General features: G+C 46.0%; 2 protein-coding genes across 2 annotated transcripts in view; both read right to left on the minus strand.

The window, feature by feature from the left end:
* The window catches only part of LOC147307607 (uncharacterized), a 45,318-nt gene that overhangs the window by 14,679 nt on the left and 6,709 nt on the right, over nucleotides 1–23,930 (minus strand). The window lies entirely within an intron of this gene.
* On the minus strand, nucleotides 1,060–17,996 carry LOC147307608 (cytolytic toxin-alpha-like). The gene is made up of 3 exons (XM_086271954.1): nucleotides 17,893–17,996; nucleotides 12,288–12,397; nucleotides 1,060–3,803 (listed from the first exon to the last, which is right to left on the minus strand). Exons 2-3 carry the CDS (start codon nucleotides 12,382–12,384, stop codon nucleotides 1,357–1,359), a joined length of 2,544 nt encoding a protein of 847 aa, XP_086128080.1. The 5' UTR covers nucleotides 12,385–12,397; nucleotides 17,893–17,996; the 3' UTR covers nucleotides 1,060–1,356.

Genomic DNA, 23,930 nt, shown 5'->3' on the forward strand with positions numbered 1-23,930 from the left:
TTATCTGATGAGCTGACATGTTTAAGATGAAGAATAAAATCTTCAGGTTCGGCTTTTTTCCAGCTCAGCAGTCAGACTGAAGCAGATCAGTGATGCTGACTGAGAGGCCTGTTCACCAAAATCATCCTGCAGGTCAGCTTTTTATGTTAATGAGAACATTACACTCACAAACTCATGATCATGTGACCATGATCTTAAAGCTAATCCAGCAGGTTCGAGTAATTATTAATGAATCAGAGATCAAATTATTACTTTAAAAGCATCAGGACACCTGCTAACAAATGAGAGAATATGGACCAATCAGCTCGCTGAATTCTGATCTTAATAAAGTGACTTCCAGCTGCTTCCTGTCACAACAGGTCACCACAGTGTGCAGCTCCTGACACGACAACAAAGGGATTCATGTCTCTGTTTAATCAAACACAACTTAATGACAGGACTGGCTGAATAAATGTTTAACTGTGAACAAACGCTGTGTCACAGTGAGATTTTAGAATTGACATTTGTACTTAGAAACATAATCATATATGCTTAGAGTCTATAACTGTTTGCATACTGATAGAAGGTCTCATCCTTAGTAAGACTCTGTGTGCTATGAGATGGGAGGACGTTCACTCCTTTTCCAGAGTGTTCTGACATACCTCACATACATCCGAGGGTCATGAGAGAGGTTGTATCTTCTCTTTCTGATATATGGTACGGCAGACACATCTGTATCTGTTTGAGTATAAGAGCCTTTTCTTTAGGTGGACCGCTGTTTTGCCCCTGCAGTGGATCGTCTCTTTGTTCCAGCAAAGGGTTTTACTTAGATAAAGCTAACACACCGGCAGCACGAGTGCTCAGGAAGCAAATGAAAATGAAGCTGTAAATGTGTAAATGACACGTCTGAGTTAGTAAAACTACATCCCCTCACACAGAGGATAAAACAGCTGCTCTCATATGTGTGATAAACATTTGCTGTGTTTTATGAAGCAACAGAAAAATCCAGGAAAGTAAACAAAAATTAAAATTATACTTTTTTAATAAAAGCATAAAAATCAACACAATAAAAACTCCATAAACATCAACATCAGGAGTCACTGAGAAAATAAACTTAATATTAGATCAAACGTAAAGAATATAAAGAAGCTGAAAGGAAAAAGTAAAAAGTTGAACATTTTAATGTCCAATAAAATATAATCACACTTCTATGTTAAAGATAAATCAGTTTAAAATGAGATCTTATCAGGCAGCAAACAGTAAATATGAGGGTTTTTACGTGTTGTTTGTCTTTGTCGACTGAGTTCAGATCTTTATCGTCTCAGTTCAAACTGGTCTCGACCTTTTCTTTGTTCTTCTTTGTGATCACATGAATGTTCAGTGAAGGAGTTTCTCTCCTTGCTCTATTTTAGCCATGAGCTCTGCTTTTTCCTTCATGGACGTCAGAGACTGAACTCGTTGCTTCCAGCCTGGTTTAGCCTCAGATTTCTCTCCTTCAATAAGCATGTCGATGTACTCTGGAGTGGACAGAGGGTTGGGCTTCAGTGCTATCTCTTTGAGTCTGTTCAGACACTTGGCAGATCTCTCCATCAGTTTCATCACCTCAGCATGCAAACAGTCGTACTCAGCCTTCAGTTTATCAATCACTTTCTGAACAGTCATCTTCTCCCCTGTGGCTCTCTCATACTTTTCTTTCAGCTCCTTTAGTGTTCTTTTCTCTCTAATGTCCTTATAGCCCCATCTGTACTTCTGATTAAAGTGTACATTCCAAATACATTTGCCTGGACACTGAGTACAGTATCCATCTGGTCCCATTGCTGTGCACTTTCTTTTATCTGCATCATTTGCTATGGGACAGGGATAGTGACAGGTGACATGACACTGCTGACAGTTGGTGCTGTAGTTTCCAGTCCCAGAAATGTCCTCCTGAACAGGCTTTTTGACAGTAACTTCAAATTCAAAGTTCTCATGTCTCTTTATCTCTGCTTCATGTTCTTTAAATGTCTCAATTGTCTCTTTTATCTCCTCAAGCTTGCGTAACCCAAGTTTAACCTGTTCCTGCAGATTCTCAACTGAAATCTCGAGCTGCTTTCTTTCTCTGAGGACTTCCTTTGTCAGTGTCAAGCTTGAAGTTGTTTTAATAGAAACTTGATTATCCGGCCCGACACCTGCTGAGGTCACTGCTCTGCATCTGAACACATACTCTGTGTTTGGCTTCAGATCTCTCACTGTGACTTCTTCAGCCTTTGCTTCTGTCTTCTGCTGCCATCCATCCTCTCCACTGACACAGTACTCAACAGAGTAGGAGGTGATGTTCTCTGCTCCAAATCTGGGTGGAGAAATCTTCAGTGTCACACTGTTGTGGTTTATGTCAGCTGCTGTCAGAGTTTCAGGCTTTGAAGGAGGCTCAAAGTTCTCACTGACAGCAAATCCACCTTCATAAAGGTGGATGCTGGAACCTTCCTGTGTTTCATTAGTTAACCCCACTGTCAGGAACCTAATGTTCTTGTTCTTCTTGTTGGCCTCTGCAAAATCACTGAAGAGTTTTGCTTTCCTCCTCATTTCAGCCGTTACTTCTTTTGAGGCGTACCATTGTTCCTTCTCTACATCATGAGTGTGAGGATCTTGAAGGTCTGGGTTGGTTTTTCCTTTTAAGTATCTTGATAAAGCTGAGAGGTACGGTTCATCCTTTCCCAGAGAGGTGAAAACAAAACACACAACATGCTCTGCACTCAGACTTTCCTTGTACAGATCATTTTGAGACGAGATGATTTTGGTGTTTTTCATCATCCTGGTAAAAGACATTAAAGTGTAGATTTCTCTCTCTTTACAGTCCATCCACTCGTTCAGGCTTTTGCTGCTGAAAGGTGAAGAATGTCTCTTCTTCAGGATCTCTGCAAGCTCAGCTTCCTCTTCTCCTCCTCCTCGGATTGATGGAAGCTTCTTGGCCAAAGTTTGTTGGAATTCCAGCTTGAACTCAGAGCACATTTCTTTGAAACTTTTAAGCTTTTTACCAATCTGTGGGAACTGCTGTGCAGTGCTGGTTCCCAGTACATCATTGTACCTCATTTCCACCTCACTGAAGTCCTCCAGGACTGTCTGTGCTTCTTGAACTAATCCTATACTGATCTGACGGACGAGTTTAGCAGCAGAAGAATCTAAAGCTGTCAGTGGCAGCAGCCAGACCTTCACTGGTACAGCTTTGTCTCCCAGTAATCCTGGCAGGCTTTGGTAGACTTCTACTGCACCTTGAAAGGTTGTTGGTGGTTTTGGAAGACAGAAGTCTCCATAAAACCTGCAGGAGAATTTATGAACACTTTCTTTGTCCTTCTCTTCCATCTTCAGGGAACCTTCACCCTCTACAGAAAGTAAGGGAATCTTCTTGATGATCACCTTCAAGTTGCCCTGAACATCTTGATGATTTTCCTGTTCAGAAACTTCACGGTCAAACACAAAGAAAGCTTGTGCTCCATAAAGAATAGCTGTGACTACATGTGTTGCTAAGCCTTGATCAAAAACATATGGATGCTTCACGTTTCCTCTTCCAAGATGATTCATGGACAGCTCCTGGATCTTTGTGGTTGCCTTGTACTTCAGTGTTACTCTGGCCTGATTTCTGGAAGATTTACTATCATTCAGATATTTGGCAGATCCATCAACCTGAACCAGTCCACCCAGGAAACTTGCCTTCAGTGAAGCATCAACATTTAGAGCTGAAGATTTGTCTGAAATTGATTCAGATGCAACAATTTCAAAATCATTAGAGGCCTGCGGTCTTTCTCCAACATCTTTCATCAGGTCATCACGATCCCACAGAGTCATTCCTGCAAAAGAAGAAGCAACAAAAGTACTACCAGGACTCCATCAATTAAATCAAATTCTAAAATAAATGTTAAAAAATGATTTTAAAAAATGTGAATTTTAAAATAAATACACAGAGCGGTGTCTTTCTATGAGCAAACTTGTCAAACTTTTGCTGTTGATTTCATGATTTTCCTTGTTTTGTTTTTCATCTCTTTTTCTTTATTCACCAAAATGAAATCAAAATAGTAAATGAAGCACAAATATTTTGTTTGTCTGGATGAACCAGATTAACTGAGTTCTTTCAGATGAAGAGTTCAGGCTCTGCATCTGAGTTTTCAGTATTTAAGATAATGACAGTAATAATATCAAAAATGGCAGCTTGGATTTTCGTGAGGGAAACGTTCTAATAACTAATTTAGTGACGCCACTGTCAAAAGACTGCATGTCACTGATCAGCCAATCAGTGACATGCAGTTGGTACTAAAAAAGTATCTGGTACCAGGTATTACCAGCTAATGATGAAATCGTAAAGACTGAGTCGACTCAAGCCAACCTGAGTAGCTACAAATGGAAAAGCGCTCTAAGAGTTGGAGCGGGTTTCCAGGTGTTGCATCATGGCTGCCAACTTGTTTTAATAGTGACTGACTTTACTCATGAGGATCAGGGAAGATGTTCTTATCTTTATCTTAGCTTTAGGCCCTGTCAGTTGCACATTGATTACAGCAGCTAGTTAGAGCTTGTTTTTGTTTTGTTTTTTCTTTTACAAAAAGGCATAAATAGAAGTCAGAAGCAGGAATAATAAAACCTTGGCTGTTTCCAGAGGACTTCAAACACTAATCTGCTAGAATCCAACAACTTTGAGCAAGCAGCAGGTTTTAATTCTGTTTGAAGGCTCAGTTTGAACCTTCTTTGAGAATTGTAAAAATAAAAATTAGCAGGACAAAGGAACAGTCCGGATCACTTTAACACAACTGGGTGCAGTTAAAACCACGAGGCAACCTGTGGAGCTGAAACTTGGAAATGTTAAACACTACAGTTCCTCTGGGTGCCACAAGGCTCCAAAAGGGAGTTAGTCCCAACAGACAGTGACGGTTCTAGCCTGTTTGGCGCCCTGGGCGAAGACTCCCTCTGGCGCGCCAGTTGGTTGTTTAGGGAGAAGGGGAAGTTTTTAGGAGTGACACCCACAACGGAAAGCGGGTATCACTATGTGAGACATTAGTGATGTTTAGCGTGTTTGGAGGCTGTAGTTAGTGTGTTGTGTAGTTATTGTTTTGTATTGTGTGTCAGTTATACTGCTGAATTTCATATTTGCTCTAAAAAAGCCGTCAAAGGCAGATTCCAGTGTAAACGCTGTTCCAACATGGAAAACTGGACTGATGCACCTCCTGCTGTCAGACCTGCAGGGTTTAGGCCTGTGCTGTTCTCCTCTGTCTTATACTGAACACAAACTACATTTTTTGGACTGGCACAAATAATTTGTGTGCCTTCTTCTTTGATGCAGCACAGCTGATTGTTCTGTAAATAGATTTAAATGGTTATATAAAAAACGCCTGAGGTCTTGGCTGCATTTTTAGGTAAATAGTACCATATAACTTTGTTGTTTGCAAAACTTGTGCATAATTTTTTAGAAATGTACAATTTCTATTTGCATTTCAAGCTATGAAAATGATTCGTTAAACATGTTTGTGGGTTTTACAGTAAAAAATATAACTTTTTTTTACTCGGATTTTGAATTTCCTGTCTGAGTTTAGATCAACTGTGCTAATATAGTATACTAAAATGAAAAAATAACTCAAATTTCAGATATTTGAGGTTGTGCTGAAAACAATGATACCAAACAAGGCAAGAAAAACATATTTTAAAGGTGAAATATAGAGGTAAAATTAAAAGTAGTCAAAAACAGCCAATTATACCCTGGACCCCAGAGGGTTAACATAGAACTTTTGTCGGAACCATACTGAATTTCACCAGAGAAACACACACACACATATGAAGAGAGAGAGAGTATGCATTGTATTGTAACGATGGTTAAGTGTTATTGTACAGTGACATGTTGGTTATCTCTGCACACTGTTGTTGTTCCTTTAAGATTCATGTTTGGTTGTGCTGCAGGAAGTAGGGAGGGTGGTGTGGAGGAAGGGGAGGGGGGACCTGGTTGTTTGGTGTTATGTGTGTGTGCCAGGCTGAAGAGAGGTGTAGCACGAGGGCGCTCTCCCCTGAGTTAGCAACCCGCTTGCTTATGTGCCTAATAAACGGACAAACTGAGACCCCAACCGTCTGGTTCTTGTGAATGTTACATTGGTGTCAGAAGTGAAGAAAGAAAAAAGAACCCCAGAACGCCCGACACCCTGTTGCTGGCGACGCTTGCCGTTACGAGACGAGGATGTTGCCGGGCAGGATTAAGAAGGAGACGGAGGAGAGGGAGGAGAGGGAGGTTCGTCCGCGCGCGCCCGCCCATGGAGTGAGGGAAACGGCGCTGCGGCTGTCTGCCGAGGCTGGATTTTCTCCAGGTTTGACTAGGCTCGGGAACTGTTCGCACAGCGGCCGCGATTCCGGCGGGAAGGAGTCGACCTCGCTTGGCGCGCCGTCACGTGATGTAAACAAACATGGCGGCGCCCAGCAAGCTGCAGCGAATATAAAAACGCCTAAGTTCAGCGGCAAGACGCCATGGGAAGTGTTTATCGCACAGTTCGAGCTGTTAGCTGTTGCAGCTGGCTGGTCTGAGGAACATAAAGCTCTCCAATTGGCTTTGTGCCGTGTGAGGATGCAGCTGCATGCCTGCTGCTGCTGACCGAGGAGCAGAGGGGAGATTATAATGCTCTGGTCGGAGCACTTCAGAGGCGCTTCGGGCAGTATAACCAACCAGTGCTGCTGAGGTCGGAGTTCCACAACAGACGCAGATTGCCAGGTGAGCCCCTCCGCATTTTGGCCCATGAAGTCGAGTGCCTTTGCCGGAGGGCGTATGACAGCATGCCACCATCAGTGCAGGCGGAGTTAGCTCGGGACCAGTTCCTGCAGGCCCTGAGCCCTAAAGAGCTCCGTATGCAAACTCAGCTTGCTCAGCCGGCCACACTCAGTGCAGCCCTGGAGCTAGCGTTGGAGAGGGAGATGCTTGCAGGATCCTCTGGGGGCGCTGATGACGCACACGTGGTGAGGGCTGTGTCAGCACCTGTGGAACAGATGGAGATGCCAGCGGGCCTGTGCAGTTGGGGATGTGGACAAGTCGGACACCTCATCAGGCAGTGCCCCAAGCTTGCAGCGGTTCAGGGAAACGCCCACGGGCCCGTGTAGGTGGAAGTACACGGGCCTGGGAGAACGACATCCCCACACCACCTCCACCCGGTGCGGCCATCGCTGTGGGCTGGACCCAGGTTGACGGCTTTTGCCATGTTCCAGTGACGATTGCGGGGGTGTCCTGTACGGCCCTGCTGGACACGGGGTCCAATGCAACGCTGGTCCGACCCGATGTTGTCCCAACCGGAGCTGCTGTGCAACCGACTAATGTGCAACTTAAGACTGTGACCGGTGATCTGGCCCCAATGAGAGGGAGGGGAGTGTTCCAGTTCAAGGTGGGGGACCTCGGTGTGTCTTATGCTGCCTGGGTGGCTGACGTGCAGGACGCCTGCATCCTTGGGCTGGATTTTTTACGAGCCATTGGTGGTGTACTGGACTTAGGCAAAGGATTCCTCGTACTCCCTGATGGGAAGAAGGTGCCGCTTATTCCTCCCCCGGTCTGCACAGCATCTGCCGCGGCGTCCACCTCCACCGCAGAGACCCCTACAGACCCGCCAGCAGAACAGCGGGCGGAGGAGGAGGAGAGGCTCTCAGCAGTGAGGAGTATCTGGTCAAAGAACTGTGAGGGGCTGACTCCACAGCAGGAAGAGAGTCTATGGCAGGTACTAAAAGAGTTTAGTGACATTTTTGCCCTGAAAGAAAGTGGTGTTGGCTTGACACACTTGGTAGAGCACATCATTGAGACCGGGGATGCCCAGCCTATTAAAGTGCGCCCCCGCCGCCTGCCCCTGGCTCATCAGGAGGCTGCGGACAGAGAGTTGTGTGAAATGATGAAGGCGGGCATCATAGAGCCATCTGATAGCCCGTGGGCCTCCGCGGTGGTGATGGTGCCTAAGAAAAAAAGTCCTAGGATGCGTTTCTGTGTGGACTACAGACCACTCAACAAAGTGACGAAGAAGGACTCTTACCCCCTTCCCAGGATTGATGAGTCTCTCGACTTAGTAGCCGGGTCCTCCTGGTTCTCCACCCTGGACCTGCGGAGTGGCTACTGGCAGGTGCCACTGTCCCCGGAATCCAGACCGAAGACAGCCTTCTGCACTAACAGGGGACTATGGCAGTTCAAAGTCCTGAGCTTTGGTCTTTGCAACGCTCCTGCGACCTTCGAGAGGCTTATGGACAGTGTGCTGGCTGGCGTCCCACGGCAATGGTGTCTGGTTTACCTGGATGATCTTCTAGTGCACGGGGGCTCCTTTGATGCTGCCCTGGATGCCCTGAGACAAGTGTTGGAGAGGGTGGCGGCTGCAGGCCTGAAGCTGCATCCCGACAAGTGCCACTTCATGAGGAGGGAGGTGGAGTTTCTGGGCCACAAGCTGGGTCGTGAGGGCATCAGCACTTTGGAGGAAAAAATTCACACCATTACCGAGTGGCCCACACCAGCAGACCAGAAACAGCTCAAAAGCTTCCTAGGACTGGCGTCTTATTACAGGAGGTTTGTGAAGGGCTTTTCCTCCATAACCGCACCACTCTTCCACCTGCTGCAGAAGGACCGTGACTTCATCTGGACCCAGGACTGTCAGCAGGCGTTCGACACCCTCCGCAGATCGCTGACAGAGTCCCCAGTCCTTGCCCCCCCCTGACCCCACCCTGCCTTTTGTCCTGGACACTGACGCAAGTAATGTGGGGCTGGGAGCGGTGTTGTCGCAGGTTGGGCCGAAAGGGGAGAAGGTGGTGGCGTACTTCAGCCGGGTCCTGAACAGGAGTGAGCGGCGCTACTGTGTCACACGACGAGAGCTGTTGGCTGTGGTGGCGGGGGTGAGACACTTTAAGTACTACCTGTGCGGCACAGCATTTGTTATCAGAACTGATCATGCTGCCCTTCAGTGGCTGATGTCTTTCAGGGAGCCAGAGGGACAGGTGGCTCGCTGGCTGGAGGAGCTCCAAGCCTTCAATTTCACTGTGGAGCACAGAGCAGGGACGCACCATTCTAACGCAGATGCCCTCTCTCGCCGCCCATGTGCTGCAGCTGGCTGCCGTTACTGTGAGAAGCGAGAGGAAATAAAGCGGGAACTCACGACAATAGACGGAGCAGCACAGCTCGCCTGCAGGGCTCTTCTGGTGGTGGATGCAGCGGAGTGGAGGGCATGGCAGGAACAAGACACGGACCTGCTGCCGGTCCTGCAGTGGCTGGAGAAGGGGGAGCAACCCCTTTGGGATGAGGTCACTGGGTTTTCCATCTGTACCAGGGGGCTGTGGGCCAAGTTTGCAGCTCTCAGGCTGAAGGAGGGGGTGTTGGAGTGTACCTGGAAGGATCCTGCCACGGGGGAGGAGAGGTGGCAGGTTGTGGTGCCAAGGTCGCTGAGGTCAGCTGTGCTGGAAGCCTGCCATGGGAGCACTGGCTCCGGCCACTTTGGGGTCTCCAAGACTCTCCGCCGCCTCCGCCAGGGCTATTACTGGGGTCAACAGCGGAGGGATGTGGAGGACTTTTGCCGCAGCTGTGATGCATGTTCCTCACACAAAGGGCCACAGGACCAGTCCCGGGCTCAGCTTCAGCAGCAACCAGCAGGAGCCCCAATGGAGCGAGTAGCTGTGGACGTCATGGGCCCATTTCCTCGCACAGACAGAGGAAACCGCTATGTTCTTGTGGCCATGGAATATTTTACCAAGTGGCCGGAAGCATATGCCATCCCAGATCAGGAGGCTGAGACTGTCGCTGATGTATTAGTGGAGGGGATGTTCAGCCGCTTTGGAACAGCAGAGATCCTCCACAGTGACCAGGGGCGTAACTTTGAGTCCAAGGTATTTGCTGCCATGTGTGAACGCCTTGGGATTAAGAAGACCCGCACCACCCCACTTCACCCCCAAAGCGATGGGCTGGTGGAAAGGTTTAACAGGACGCTGGCCCAGCAGCTAGCCATCCTTACCTCAGAACACCAACGGGACTGGGATTACCATCTTCCCCTTACCCTCATGGCCTACAGGTCAGCAGTGCAGGACTCCACCCAATGTACGCCTGCCCTGCTCATGTTAGGGAGAGAGCTGAGAACTCCTGCAGAGTTGGCTTTTGGGAAGCCCCCGGACGCGCCAGAGGCACCACCGGGCCGGGACTACGCAAGGAAGCTGCAGGACCGGCTGGATTCTGCACATTCCTACGCCCGAGAGCAGCTGGCGAAGGCAGGCCTGCGCCAAAAGAGGAATTACGACATCACCACTAAGGGGAGGCACTTCCGTGCTGGGGAGCTGGTGTGGGTCTACAGCCCAAAGAGGAGGAAGGGACGGTGTCCTAAACTGGATAGCAGCTGGGTGGGGCCTTGCAGCGTCCTAGAGCGAGTGGGGGAAGTTGTTTACAGGGTGCAGTTGCCTCCTAGGGGGAGGATAGTAGCGCTGCACAGAGACCGGATGACCCCCTACAGAGGGCAGTCCCTCCCCTCCTTTCCAGAGGGACGTGTACAGAGCGTCCATGACCCTGCTCAGAGGGGCCCCCGACCGGGGCTGCGTTCCCCTCCCTCGGACTCTTCACCCCAAAGCCCCGAAGCTCCGCGTCCACCTCAGGGGCTCAGGAGGTCAAGGAGGGAACGTAGGCTACCACCCCGCCTCAGAGACTGTGTCGTTCCCTCGGGGACGAGGAACTTATTGCTGGGGGGGCAGTGTAACGATGGTTAAGTGTTATTGTACAGTGACATGTTGGTTATCTCTGCACACTGTTGTTGTTCCTTTAAGATTCATGTTTGGTTGTGCTGCAGGAAGTAGGGAGGGTGGTGTAGAGGAAGGGGAGGGGGGACCTGGTTGTTCGGTGTTATGTGTGTGTGCCAGGCTGAAGAGAGGTGTAGCACGAGGGCGCTCTCCCCTGAGTTAGCAACCCGCTTGCTTATGTGCCTAATAAACGGACAAACTGAGACCCAACCGTCTGGTTCTTGTGAATGTTACAGTATGCAAACAGCTACCAGACAGCCATCATAACTCGTCACACAATGAGAACAGGACAAATCAACAACTGACAATGACTAATTAATATTAAAATCTGTAACATAATGTATTGTTTGGAGCTTAGTCTGTTACTGTTGCTATTTTTACCATATCTTCTTGGAGCAACTGTAACTCACATAATTTGCTTAGGGATTAATAAAGTATTCTGATTCTGATTGTTTCAGGATGAGCTGCCATTATCCAATCACACATCTGCTTACCTGCATCTTTTGCTCGTTTCTCCTCCTCTTCTTTTCTCTTTTTTCTAAACTGAGCACCTGATGGCTTTGAACCCAGGATTCAAATCATTAATCCATAATGAGCTTGGATTTACAACAGTATGAATGAAATGTGCTCTATTTGGAAGCAGCAGGGCCCCCTCCCCTTTCCACGGGTTGTGTGTGAGACTTTAAATCATCAAACTATAAATTATACATTTTAAATTGTTATTGATCCCTTTACCCCGAGTCCTAAAGTGTATATTTATTTTCTTACTCTTCTTATATATATTGTTTGTTTACTTGCACTGCTGTAACTGGAGCCTCGTCGTCTCGTCTCTCTATCTACTGGACTGTATGTAGCGGAGATGACAATAAAGTTTACTTTGACTTCAGCAGCGAGCAGGCGCACCGAGGAAAAACAAACTATAAGTCTGTATCATAATGTCTGGTGTTTTCGTGTTTGTTGGTTTGTTATTACTTTGTTTTATTGGTTATTAGTATTGTATTGTAGATCAGCTTGTTAGTGTCGGTAATCGTGGTTGTAGGTATTGTCCGTAGTAAAAGTAGCCACGGGTGAATTATTTTATAACACGTATCTGATACTGGAGTTAGGGGCGTGGCTACTTTTACTGGCAGAAAGGCTGGAGTGATGGGAACCTGTTTGGGCTCACATCTGCTGCTTCAGCTGATGGTCTTTATGGTCTACAGTGACCCCTTGTGGACATTGTTAAATACCTCTGTGTTGAGTAGATGATGTGTTGTGATTGTTTCTTAGTTACTTTTGACTCTACTGATTACAGAATTGCCTGTTTCTGTTTCCAGAAAACCATGCTCATAGTCACATATACCGTATCTTCTACAACTGTAAGTTCACGTATGGCTGCACTGCATTTGGATTAAGCCTGGCAAGCTCTGATGTAACCAATTCTTCTGTGGAACTTAAAGAAAATTAACTCAAGTCCTGGACTGCTGCCGTCATCAACAGAAGACTTAGGCCAGACTTATATATATATTATTCTACAGTCGACTGGCTTTAAAAAACGAAAGTTTGTGATGCATAAAGAATTTTTACATGTGAATTCTTACCAGTGACGAGCGAGTCACTGCGACAGTCGTACAGCATCCCGACGCTGAAAGGCCGACCGAGCGCTGCCACCTCCATCTCACCTGATGTACCGTCCATTCTTCAGTCTAACCTGGAAAACACAGAAAAATTTTGAGGATGTTTTTCTGGTTCTTCTGCTGTCCAGCTGTTTGTTTTTATACCCATTACTATAACTGACAACATCTGGAATAGTTCCACCTGGCACCTCCTGGGTGAGACAGTGACAGTGTAGTAGGTTGTAAAATGCTGCACGTTCAGTTTTACGGAAACAAACTGTTTCTGTTTATGACTGTCAATAACACCTCTTATATATTTACATACTTGTGGTGTAATCTGTTTGAGTATAACCTGTTTTATTGTGAAAGGGGGTTCTGAAACAGGAAGTAGACAATAAAGGTCGGAGTTTGAGTGCTCTACAAGGTGTCGCTTGAATCCTTGCCTAAAACCACGACTTGGTGTCAGAAGTGGGATTGCAGTAAGAGCCTTGTCATCGGGGAGTGACAGCAAGCGGCTTTGGGAGCGGTAAAGAGTTTTTCCTCCAGACGATAAGATGTCGGACGAAGAAGCGGGAGCTAGCGCAACAGCTACACAGCCTCGCACGTCACCGCCCCACCAGCAAGCTAACGGCAGCTATAATGCTAACGCCAACTTACCCCCGAATGCCACATTCACCATCCAGCCTCCCGAGCTGTTTGATTTCTCAAAGCCACAGCAATGGGAAAAGTGGATAAGGAGGTTTGAAAGATTTCGACTTGCAAGCAACCTGCACCTTAGCTCAGAGGCTAACCAGGTGAACACACTCATCTACTGCATGGGGGATGAAGCAGATGATATCCTCCGAGGGCAACCTTTATCGGACATACTGCTTTGTACTGCTGCCTTTGTAAGAGACACTTTGGATACGTACTTTGTTCCCAGGAAAAACATTATCTATGAGAGAGCCCGCTTTAATCAAAGAACACAGCAAGCTAATGAGACTGTTGACTCGTTTGTCACCGCACTTTATGCTTTAGCTGAAAACTGCAGTTATGGTGCACTGCACGATGAGTTAATAAGAGATCGCCTCGTCGTGGGTCTGAGGGACATCAGCTTAGCGGAGAGACTTCAAATCGACAGAGATTTGACATTGGAGAAAGCGGTTAATCAGGCCCGGCAGTCTGAAGTCATCAAAAAACAACAGACAGACATCAGAGGGGAAAATAAGATGGAAATAGATGCTGTGACAGCGAAGCACAGGGAACAAAGGCATTCAACATTCAAACCCCGAAGAGAACGTAAATGCACAACAAAGGACAAAACACCAAATGGGAGATCATGCTACAGGTGTGGGAAAACCCCTGCGCATGGTAAAGGACAATGCCCAGCAAAAGATGCAACATGTCACTCATGTGGTAAAAGAGGACACTTCAGTAAAGTGTGTAAATCTGTTAAATCTGTGCATGTGACAGAAACAGAGAAAAGTGATGATACACCCGTGTTTCTTGGTTCTGTAGACGCAGGTTCAGATCCTTGGTATGCAGACCTTACTATCAGAAACCACAAAGTTAGATTTAAGATGGACACAGGAGCTGACGTCTCTGTTATCCCAGCCCAGATGTATTACTGCATAAACCAAAATGAGACAGAGTTATGTAAACCAGATAGACCATTGTTTGGTCCAGGTGGTACTCCACTTGATGTGTTGGGTATGAGCAGAGAAACAATTTGCAAAGGTGAACAGGAAATACAGGAAAATGTCTACATTATCAAAGATTTGCACATAGCACTGTTAAGCAGGCCAACAAGTGTCAAGCTGAACCTTGTGTGTAGAGCTGACAGTATTGACATGAATGTGTTGAATGAGAACTACCCAAAGCTGTGTCAGGGATTAGGTTTAATGCAACAACCTTATACGATTAAGTTGAAACCCAATGCTGTGCCTTCTTCCCTGGCCGCACCAAGACGGGTCCCCATCCCTTTGTTAGGAAAGGTGAAACGGGAACTGGAAAGAATGGAGTTCATGGGAGTAATCAGCAGAGTTGAAGAACCAACAGAATGGTGTGCAGGTATGGTCCCAGTGCCAACAAAAAACGACTCTGTGCGTATTTGTGTTGACCTCACCCACCTCAATGAAGCAGTGTGCAGAGAAAAGTACATCCTGCCTTCGGTTGAACAGACACTTGGATCCCTGGCGGGAGCAAAAGTCTTCAGTAAGTTAGATGCAAACAGAGGCTTCTGGCAGGTTCCATTGTCACCAGTGTCAGCACACTACACAACATTCATTACACCCTTTGGGCGCTTCCACTTTAACAGACTTCCCTTTGGAATAGCGTCAGCCCCAGAACATTTTCAGCGTAGAATGTCAGTGTTACGACTGTGACCATAATTGTGTGTGGATTTGAGTATCCAGGTGCTCCTCCGGGATTGGTGCATCCAGGGTGGATGGCTCACACCGATTGGCTGAGGACTGGGAAACAGCGGATAAGAAGAGCCCGCCAGGGACCGCCCAGTCATTCATCCTCGGCCCAACCCAGCCGGCAGACCGGTCACTGTATCGACGTATTATGTAATGTAAGAGCATGTAGGGGTGGACCGCCTTTTTGGTTGATCAGTTTTCTCCTGTTTTTGTTAGGTAGGGAGGAAAGTGATTGTCGTTTTGTTTAGTTCCTTTGAGTAGGTAAGTTTCGTTTACTCCTGAGATAGGCTACTTTTGTTTGTTGTTTTGGCCTTGGGTTCACCCTGAAGCTATGATATGCTCCCTTCCTTTGTTTAACCGCACCTATTGTAAATAAATCACTGTCACAAAATAGTAAGTGTGTGACGTGCTGCTTGGGGTTGGACGGGGATGGATCACCCTTTATGTTGTGGTCTGGCCGCGCCTAGACGGGCCATAACAGTCAGTGATCCTTAATGGGCTGCCAGGTGTGGTTTGTCACATGGATGACATCCTCATTTGGGGACAGGATCAGCAGGAGCACAACGCCAGGCTGCACATAGTGCTCAATAAACTCCAAGAGGCCGGTGTCACACTAAACCTGGAGAAATGTGACCTTAGCAAACAGGAAGTGAAGTTCCTCGGACACGTTTTGTCTGCGGAGGGAGTACAGCCAGACCCAGACAAAATTAGAGCGATCACAGCAATGAAAGAGCCGTCAAACGCCAGTGAAGTGCGCAGCTTTCTCGGGATGCTTAACCAATTAGGCAAATTCATCCCAGGACTGGCCGAAAAAGACAAGCCCCTAAGAGACCTGCTCTCGAAGAAAAATCAGTGGGTTTGGAGCTGCGCACAGCAAAAAGCGTTCAATCAGCTGAAAGGCGATCTGACGTCAACTCCCATTCTTGCACTCTATGACCCAAACAAAGAGTTAAAACTGTCTGCAGATGCTTCCTGCAACCCTTAATGCCAAGCCAACTCCCTGAGAGACCATGGCAAAAAGTTGGAGCAGACCTTTTTACGTTTAACAACAGCAACTATGTGCTTCTGGTGGACTACTACTCTAAATTTGTGGAAATAGCCAAACTTACTCCCACAAGATCGGAGGATGTTATAGTGCATCTAAAATCAATCTTTTCCAGACATGGGATTCCAGAGTTTCTCTACAGTGACAATGGACCTCAGTTTTCAAGCCAACAGTTCAAAGACTTTGGAGCAGCTTATGGGTTCAGACATGTAACAAGCAGTCCAAGATTTGCACAAAGCAATGGTGAGGCTGAGCGTCATGTCCAAACTGTGAAAAGTCTGCTAAAGAAAACAAAAGATCTATATCTTGCACTTCTAGCTTACAGAGCAACCCCATTGGCTAATGGATATAGCCCTGCGCAACTACTAATGGGACAAAGACTGCGCACGTCAGTTCCCCAGCTTCCTTCTTTGCTCAATCCCAGCCTGCCCAACAAGGCTACAGTGTTGACAAAAGTGAGAGAGAGAGTGATGAAGGACAGTGTTGCGTACAACAGGAGACATCGTGTGACAGAACTTCCTCCACTCTCACCGGGACAACCAGTGTGGATTACAGACACTAGGCGTGAAGGGACTGTCATCTCCTCTCACTCCACACCCCGCTCATACATTGTCGAGACCCCTTCAGGAGCCATCAGGAGAAATAGGCATCACCTCCAGCCATTGCCAGATGCCACACCAAAGTTACAAACCCCAATTACGCCTCTCAGTCCAACAGAGAACGCCCTGCCTGCTTCAAACCTATCGGCGACTACAACTCTGACTCCTAAGACAGAAGACCCAGGTCCTGTCAGAACTAGGGCTGGCAGGGTTGTCAAAAAACCACAAAGACTGGACTTGTGAAAATAAACAAAACAAAAAAGAAAAACATGGGTTTAAAAGTAAAGGAAAAAAGGTTGAAGAGAAAGAAAAGTTTCTATGAAAGGTTCTAAGAAAAAAAAAGAGAGTACAGTTTTCATATATGCTGTAAATGTTCCTGTAAGTTTGATGTTTTCAGCGAAAGGAGGATGTGGTGTAATCTGTTTGAGTATAACCTGTTTTATTGTGAAAGGGGGTTCTGAAACAGGAAGTAGACAATAAAGGTCGGAGTTTGAGTGCTCTACAAGGTGTCGCTTGAATCCTTGCCTAAAACCACGACAATATTAAGATAAAACCTTATTACATCAGTAGATGGTGATCCTGCACAGCTGTGGATCCACTGGAAAGCAAACAGCTGCAGGTTCAGGCATTAAAACTCTTTATTGATCCACATCTACTGCAAAGCTTCATTTGAAATGCTTCTAAACACATTTTGTATAGTTTTTCTTCACGAGTATCGTACGTTGGCAGTAGGTCATTTCCAGAAAACTGTTAATCTAAATATTTTTTAATGAAATCGAGTTTATTTTATATAGCACGAAATCACAACAACAGTTACTTCAAAGTGCTTTACATTGTACAGTAAAGACCAGAATAATACAGAGAAAACCCAACAATCAGACCCTCTGGTGTATAAACTATTGCTGTCAGCGTTGATCTCATCAAAATGACGTTAACCCCATAACCGCATTAACGCGGCAAATATCCGTAAGCAAGTTGACGTGGATCGCCCCATGCGTAGGGCTGCATGGTGCTCACGCGTTTACGAGCTACCGGAGAATTATTTTATAACACGTATCTGATACTGGAGTTAGGGGCGTGGCTACTTTTACTGGCAGAAAGGCTGGAGTGATGGGAACCTGTTTGGGCTCACATCTGCTGCTTCAGCTGATGGTCTTTATGGTCTACAGTGACCCCTTGTGGACATTGTTAAATACCTCTGTGTTGAGTAGATGATGTGTTGTGATTGTTTCTTAGTTACTTTTGACTCTACTGATTACAGAATTGCCTGTTTCTGTTTCCAGAAAACCATGCTCATAGTCACATATACCGTATCTTCTACAACTGTAAGTTCACGTATGGCTGCACTGCATTTGGATTAAGCCTGGCAAGCTCTGATGTAACCAATTCTTCTGTGGAACTTAAAGAAAATTAACTCAAGTCCTGGACTGCTGCCGTCATCAACAGAAGACTTAGGCCAGACTTATATATATATTATTCTACAGTCGACTGGCTTTAAAAAACGAAAGTTTGTGATGCATAAAGAATTTTTACATGTGAATTCTTACCAGTGACGAGCGAGTCACTGCGACAGTCGTACAGCATCCCGACGCTGAAAGGCCGACCGAGCGCTGCCACCTCCATCTCACCTGATGTACCGTCCATTCTTCAGTCTAACCTGGAAAACACAGAAAAATTTTGAGGATGTTTTTCTGGTTCTTCTGCTGTCCAGCTGTTTGTTTTTATACCCATTACTATAACTGACAACATCTGGAATAGTTCCACCTGGCACCTCCTGGGTGAGACAGTGACAGTGTAGTAGGTTGTAAAATGCTGCACGTTCAGTTTTACGGAAACAAACTGTTTCTGTTTATGACTGTCAATAACACCTCTTATATATTTACATACTTGTGGTGTAATCTGTTTGAGTATAACCTGTTTTATTGTGAAAGGGGGTTCTGAAACAGGAAGTAGACAATAAAGGTCGGAGTTTGAGTGCTCTACAAGGTGTCGCTTGAATCCTTGCCTAAAACCACGACTTGGTGTCAGAAGTGGGATTGCAGTAAGAGCCTTGTCATCGGGGAGTGACAGCAAGCGGCTTTGGGAGCGGTAAAGAGTTTTTCCTCCAGACGATAAGATGTCGGACGAAGAAGCGGGAGCTAGCGCAACAGCTACACAGCCTCGCACGTCACCGCCCCACCAGCAAGCTAACGGCAGCTATAATGCTAACGCCAACTTACCCCCGAATGCCACATTCACCATCCAGCCTCCCGAGCTGTTTGATTTCTCAAAGCCACAGCAATGGGAAAAGTGGATAAGGAGGTTTGAAAGATTTCGACTTGCAAGCAACCTGCACCTTAGCTCAGAGGCTAACCAGGTGAACACACTCATCTACTGCATGGGGGATGAAGCAGATGATATCCTCCGAGGGCAACCTTTATCGGACATACTGCTTTGTACTGCTGCCTTTGTAAGAGACACTTTGGATACGTACTTTGTTCCCAGGAAAAACATTATCTATGAGAGAGCCCGCTTTAATCAAAGAACACAGCAAGCTAATGAGACTGTTGACTCGTTTGTCACCGCACTTTATGCTTTAGCTGAAAACTGCAGTTATGGTGCACTGCACGATGAGTTAATAAGAGATCGCCTCGTCGTGGGTCTGAGGGACATCAGCTTAGCGGAGAGACTTCAAATCGACAGAGATTTGACATTGGAGAAAGCGGTTAATCAGGCCCGGCAGTCTGAAGTCATCAAAAAACAACAGACAGACATCAGAGGGGAAAATAAGATGGAAATAGATGCTGTGACAGCGAAGCACAGGGAACAAAGGCATTCAACATTCAAACCCCGAAGAGAACGTAAATGCACAACAAAGGACAAAACACCAAATGGGAGATCATGCTACAGGTGTGGGAAAACCCCTGCGCATGGTAAAGGACAATGCCCAGCAAAAGATGCAACATGTCACTCATGTGGTAAAAGAGGACACTTCAGTAAAGTGTGTAAATCTGTTAAATCTGTGCATGTGACAGAAACAGAGAAAAGTGATGATACACCCGTGTTTCTTGGTTCTGTAGACGCAGGTTCAGATCCTTGGTATGCAGACCTTACTATCAGAAACCACAAAGTTAGATTTAAGATGGACACAGGAGCTGACGTCTCTGTTATCCCAGCCCAGATGTATTACTGCATAAACCAAAATGAGACAGAGTTATGTAAACCAGATAGACCATTGTTTGGTCCAGGTGGTACTCCACTTGATGTGTTGGGTATGAGCAGAGAAACAATTTGCAAAGGTGAACAGGAAATACAGGAAAATGTCTACATTATCAAAGATTTGCACATAGCACTGTTAAGCAGGCCAACAAGTGTCAAGCTGAACCTTGTGTGTAGAGCTGACAGTATTGACATGAATGTGTTGAATGAGAACTACCCAAAGCTGTGTCAGGGATTAGGTTTAATGCAACAACCTTATACGATTAAGTTGAAACCCAATGCTGTGCCTTCTTCCCTGGCCGCACCAAGACGGGTCCCCATCCCTTTGTTAGGAAAGGTGAAACGGGAACTGGAAAGAATGGAGTTCATGGGAGTAATCAGCAGAGTTGAAGAACCAACAGAATGGTGTGCAGGTATGGTCCCAGTGCCAACAAAAAACGACTCTGTGCGTATTTGTGTTGACCTCACCCACCTCAATGAAGCAGTGTGCAGAGAAAAGTACATCCTGCCTTCGGTTGAACAGACACTTGGATCCCTGGCGGGAGCAAAAGTCTTCAGTAAGTTAGATGCAAACAGAGGCTTCTGGCAGGTTCCATTGTCACCAGTGTCAGCACACTACACAACATTCATTACACCCTTTGGGCGCTTCCACTTTAACAGACTTCCCTTTGGAATAGCGTCAGCCCCAGAACATTTTCAGCGTAGAATGTCAGTGTTACGACTGTGACCATAATTGTGTGTGGATTTGAGTATCCAGGTGCTCCTCCGGGATTGGTGCATCCAGGGTGGATGGCTCACACCGATTGGCTGAGGACTGGGAAACAGCGGATAAGAAGAGCCCGCCAGGGACCGCCCAGTCATTCATCCTCGGCCCAACCCAGCCGGCAGACCGGTCACTGTATCGACGTATTATGTAATGTAAGAGCATGTAGGGGTGGACCGCCTTTTTGGTTGATCAGTTTTCTCCTGTTTTTGTTAGGTAGGGAGGAAAGTGATTGTCGTTTTGTTTAGTTCCTTTGAGTAGGTAAGTTTCGTTTACTCCTGAGATAGGCTACTTTTGTTTGTTGTTTTGGCCTTGGGTTCACCCTGAAGCTATGATATGCTCCCTTCCTTTGTTTAACCGCACCTATTGTAAATAAATCACTGTCACAAAATAGTAAGTGTGTGACGTGCTGCTTGGGGTTGGACGGGGATGGATCACCCTTTATGTTGTGGTCTGGCCGCGCCTAGACGGGCCATAACAGTCAGTGATCCTTAATGGGCTGCCAGGTGTGGTTTGTCACATGGATGACATCCTCATTTGGGGACAGGATCAGCAGGAGCACAACGCCAGGCTGCACATAGTGCTCAATAAACTCCAAGAGGCCGGTGTCACACTAAACCTGGAGAAATGTGACCTTAGCAAACAGGAAGTGAAGTTCCTCGGACACGTTTTGTCTGCGGAGGGAGTACAGCCAGACCCAGACAAAATTAGAGCGATCACAGCAATGAAAGAGCCGTCAAACGCCAGTGAAGTGCGCAGCTTTCTCGGGATGCTTAACCAATTAGGCAAATTCATCCCAGGACTGGCCGAAAAAGACAAGCCCCTAAGAGACCTGCTCTCGAAGAAAAATCAGTGGGTTTGGAGCTGCGCACAGCAAAAAGCGTTCAATCAGCTGAAAGGCGATCTGACGTCAACTCCCATTCTTGCACTCTATGACCCAAACAAAGAGTTAAAACTGTCTGCAGATGCTTCCTGCAACCCTTAATGCCAAGCCAACTCCCTGAGAGACCATGGCAAAAAGTTGGAGCAGACCTTTTTACGTTTAACAACAGCAACTATGTGCTTCTGGTGGACTACTACTCTAAATTTGTGGAAATAGCCAAACTTACTCCCACAAGATCGGAGGATGTTATAGTGCATCTAAAATCAATCTTTTCCAGACATGGGATTCCAGAGTTTCTCTACAGTGACAATGGACCTCAGTTTTCAAGCCAACAGTTCAAAGACTTTGGAGCAGCTTATGGGTTCAGACATGTAACAAGCAGTCCAAGATTTGCACAAAGCAATGGTGAGGCTGAGCGTCATGTCCAAACTGTGAAAAGTCTGCTAAAGAAAACAAAAGATCTATATCTTGCACTTCTAGCTTACAGAGCAACCCCATTGGCTAATGGATATAGCCCTGCGCAACTACTAATGGGACAAAGACTGCGCACGTCAGTTCCCCAGCTTCCTTCTTTGCTCAATCCCAGCCTGCCCAACAAGGCTACAGTGTTGACAAAAGTGAGAGAGAGAGTGATGAAGGACAGTGTTGCGTACAACAGGAGACATCGTGTGACAGAACTTCCTCCACTCTCACCGGGACAACCAGTGTGGATTACAGACACTAGGCGTGAAGGGACTGTCATCTCCTCTCACTCCACACCCCGCTCATACATTGTCGAGACCCCTTCAGGAGCCATCAGGAGAAATAGGCATCACCTCCAGCCATTGCCAGATGCCACACCAAAGTTACAAACCCCAATTACGCCTCTCAGTCCAACAGAGAACGCCCTGCCTGCTTCAAACCTATCGGCGACTACAACTCTGACTCCTAAGACAGAAGACCCAGGTCCTGTCAGAACTAGGGCTGGCAGGGTTGTCAAAAAACCACAAAGACTGGACTTGTGAAAATAAACAAAACAAAAAAGAAAAACATGGGTTTAAAAGTAAAGGAAAAAAGGTTGAAGAGAAAGAAAAGTTTCTATGAAAGGTTCTAAGAAAAAAAAAGAGAGTACAGTTTTCATATATGCTGTAAATGTTCCTGTAAGTTTGATGTTTTCAGCGAAAGGAGGATGTGGTGTAATCTGTTTGAGTATAACCTGTTTTATTGTGAAAGGGGGTTCTGAAACAGGAAGTAGACAATAAAGGTCGGAGTTTGAGTGCTCTACAAGGTGTCGCTTGAATCCTTGCCTAAAACCACGACAATATTAAGATAAAACCTTATTACATCAGTAGATGGTGATCCTGCACAGCTGTGGATCCACTGGAAAGCAAACAGCTGCAGGTTCAGGCATTAAAACTCTTTATTGATCCACATCTACTGCAAAGCTTCATTTGAAATGCTTCTAAACACATTTTGTATAGTTTTTCTTCACGAGTATCGTGCGTTGGCAGTAGGTCATTTCCAGAAAACTGTTAATCTAAATATTTTTTAATGAAATCGAGTTTATTTTATATAGCACGAAATCACAACAACAGTTACTTCAAAGTGCTTTACATTGTACAGTAAAGACCAGAATAATACAGAGAAAACCCAACAATCAGACCCTCTGGTGTATAAACTATTGCTGTCAGCGTTGATCTCATCAAAATGACGTTAACCCCATAACCGCATTAACGCGGCAAATATCCGTAAGCAAGTTGACGTGGATCGCCCCATGCGTAGGGCTGCATGGTGCTCACGCGTTTACGAGCTACCGGAGAATTATTTTATAACACGTATCTGATACTGGAGTTAGGGGCGTGGCTACTTTTACTGGCAGAAAGGCTGGAGTGATGGGAACCTGTTTGGGCTCACATCTGCTGCTTCAGCTGATGGTCTTTATGGTCTACAGTGACCCCTTGTGGACATTGTTAAATACCTCTGTGTTGAGTAGATGATGTGTTGTGATTGTTTCTTAGTTACTTTTGACTCTACTGATTACAGAATTGCCTGTTTCTGTTTCCAGAAAACCATGCTCATAGTCACATATACCGTATCTTCTACAACTGTAAGTTCACGTATGGCTGCACTGCATTTGGATTAAGCCTGGCAAGCTCTGATGTAACCAATTCTTCTGTGGAACTTAAAGAAAATTAACTCAAGTCCTGGACTGCTGCCGTCATCAACAGAAGACTTAGGCCAGACTTATATATATATTATTCTACAGTCGACTGGCTTTAAAAAACGAAAGTTTGTGATGCATAAAGAATTTTTACATGTGAATTCTTACCAGTGACGAGCGAGTCACTGCGACAGTCGTACAGCATCCCGACGCTGAAAGGCCGACCGAGCGCTGCCACCTCCATCTCACCTGATGTACCGTCCATTCTTCAGTCTAACCTGGAAAACACAGAAAAATTTTGAGGATGTTTTTCTGGTTCTTCTGCTGTCCAGCTGTTTGTTTTTATACCCATTACTATAACTGACAACATCTGGAATAGTTCCACCTGGCACCTCCTGGGTGAGACAGTGACAGTGTAGTAGGTTGTAAAATGCTGCACGTTCAGTTTTACGGAAACAAACTGTTTCTGTTTATGACTGTCAATAACACCTCTTATATATTTACATACTTGTGGTGTAATCTGTTTGAGTATAACCTGTTTTATTGTGAAAGGGGGTTCTGAAACAGGAAGTAGACAATAAAGGTCGGAGTTTGAGTGCTC

The sequence above is a fragment of the Aulonocara sp. 'chitande type north' Nkhata Bay genome, linkage group LG18 (assembly GCF_057382095.1).
Source record: "Aulonocara sp. 'chitande type north' Nkhata Bay isolate Kocher_YH1m ecotype deep benthic linkage group LG18, A_spYH_male_GT1.1, whole genome shotgun sequence".
In the NCBI taxonomy this organism is placed as follows: Eukaryota; Metazoa; Chordata; class Actinopteri; order Cichliformes; family Cichlidae; genus Aulonocara; species Aulonocara sp. 'chitande type north' Nkhata Bay.

Excerpts from the sequence above, each read along its gene's own strand:
- LOC147307608 (XM_086271954.1), bottom strand. The coding sequence starts at position 12,384 with ATGGACGGTACATCAGGTGAGATGGAGGTGGCAGCGCTCGGTCGGCCT. Across the intron at positions 3,804-12,287 it reads CAGTGACTCGCTCGTCACTG|GAATGACTCTGTGGGATCGT; the intron begins GTAAGAATTCAC and ends CTTCTTTTGCAG.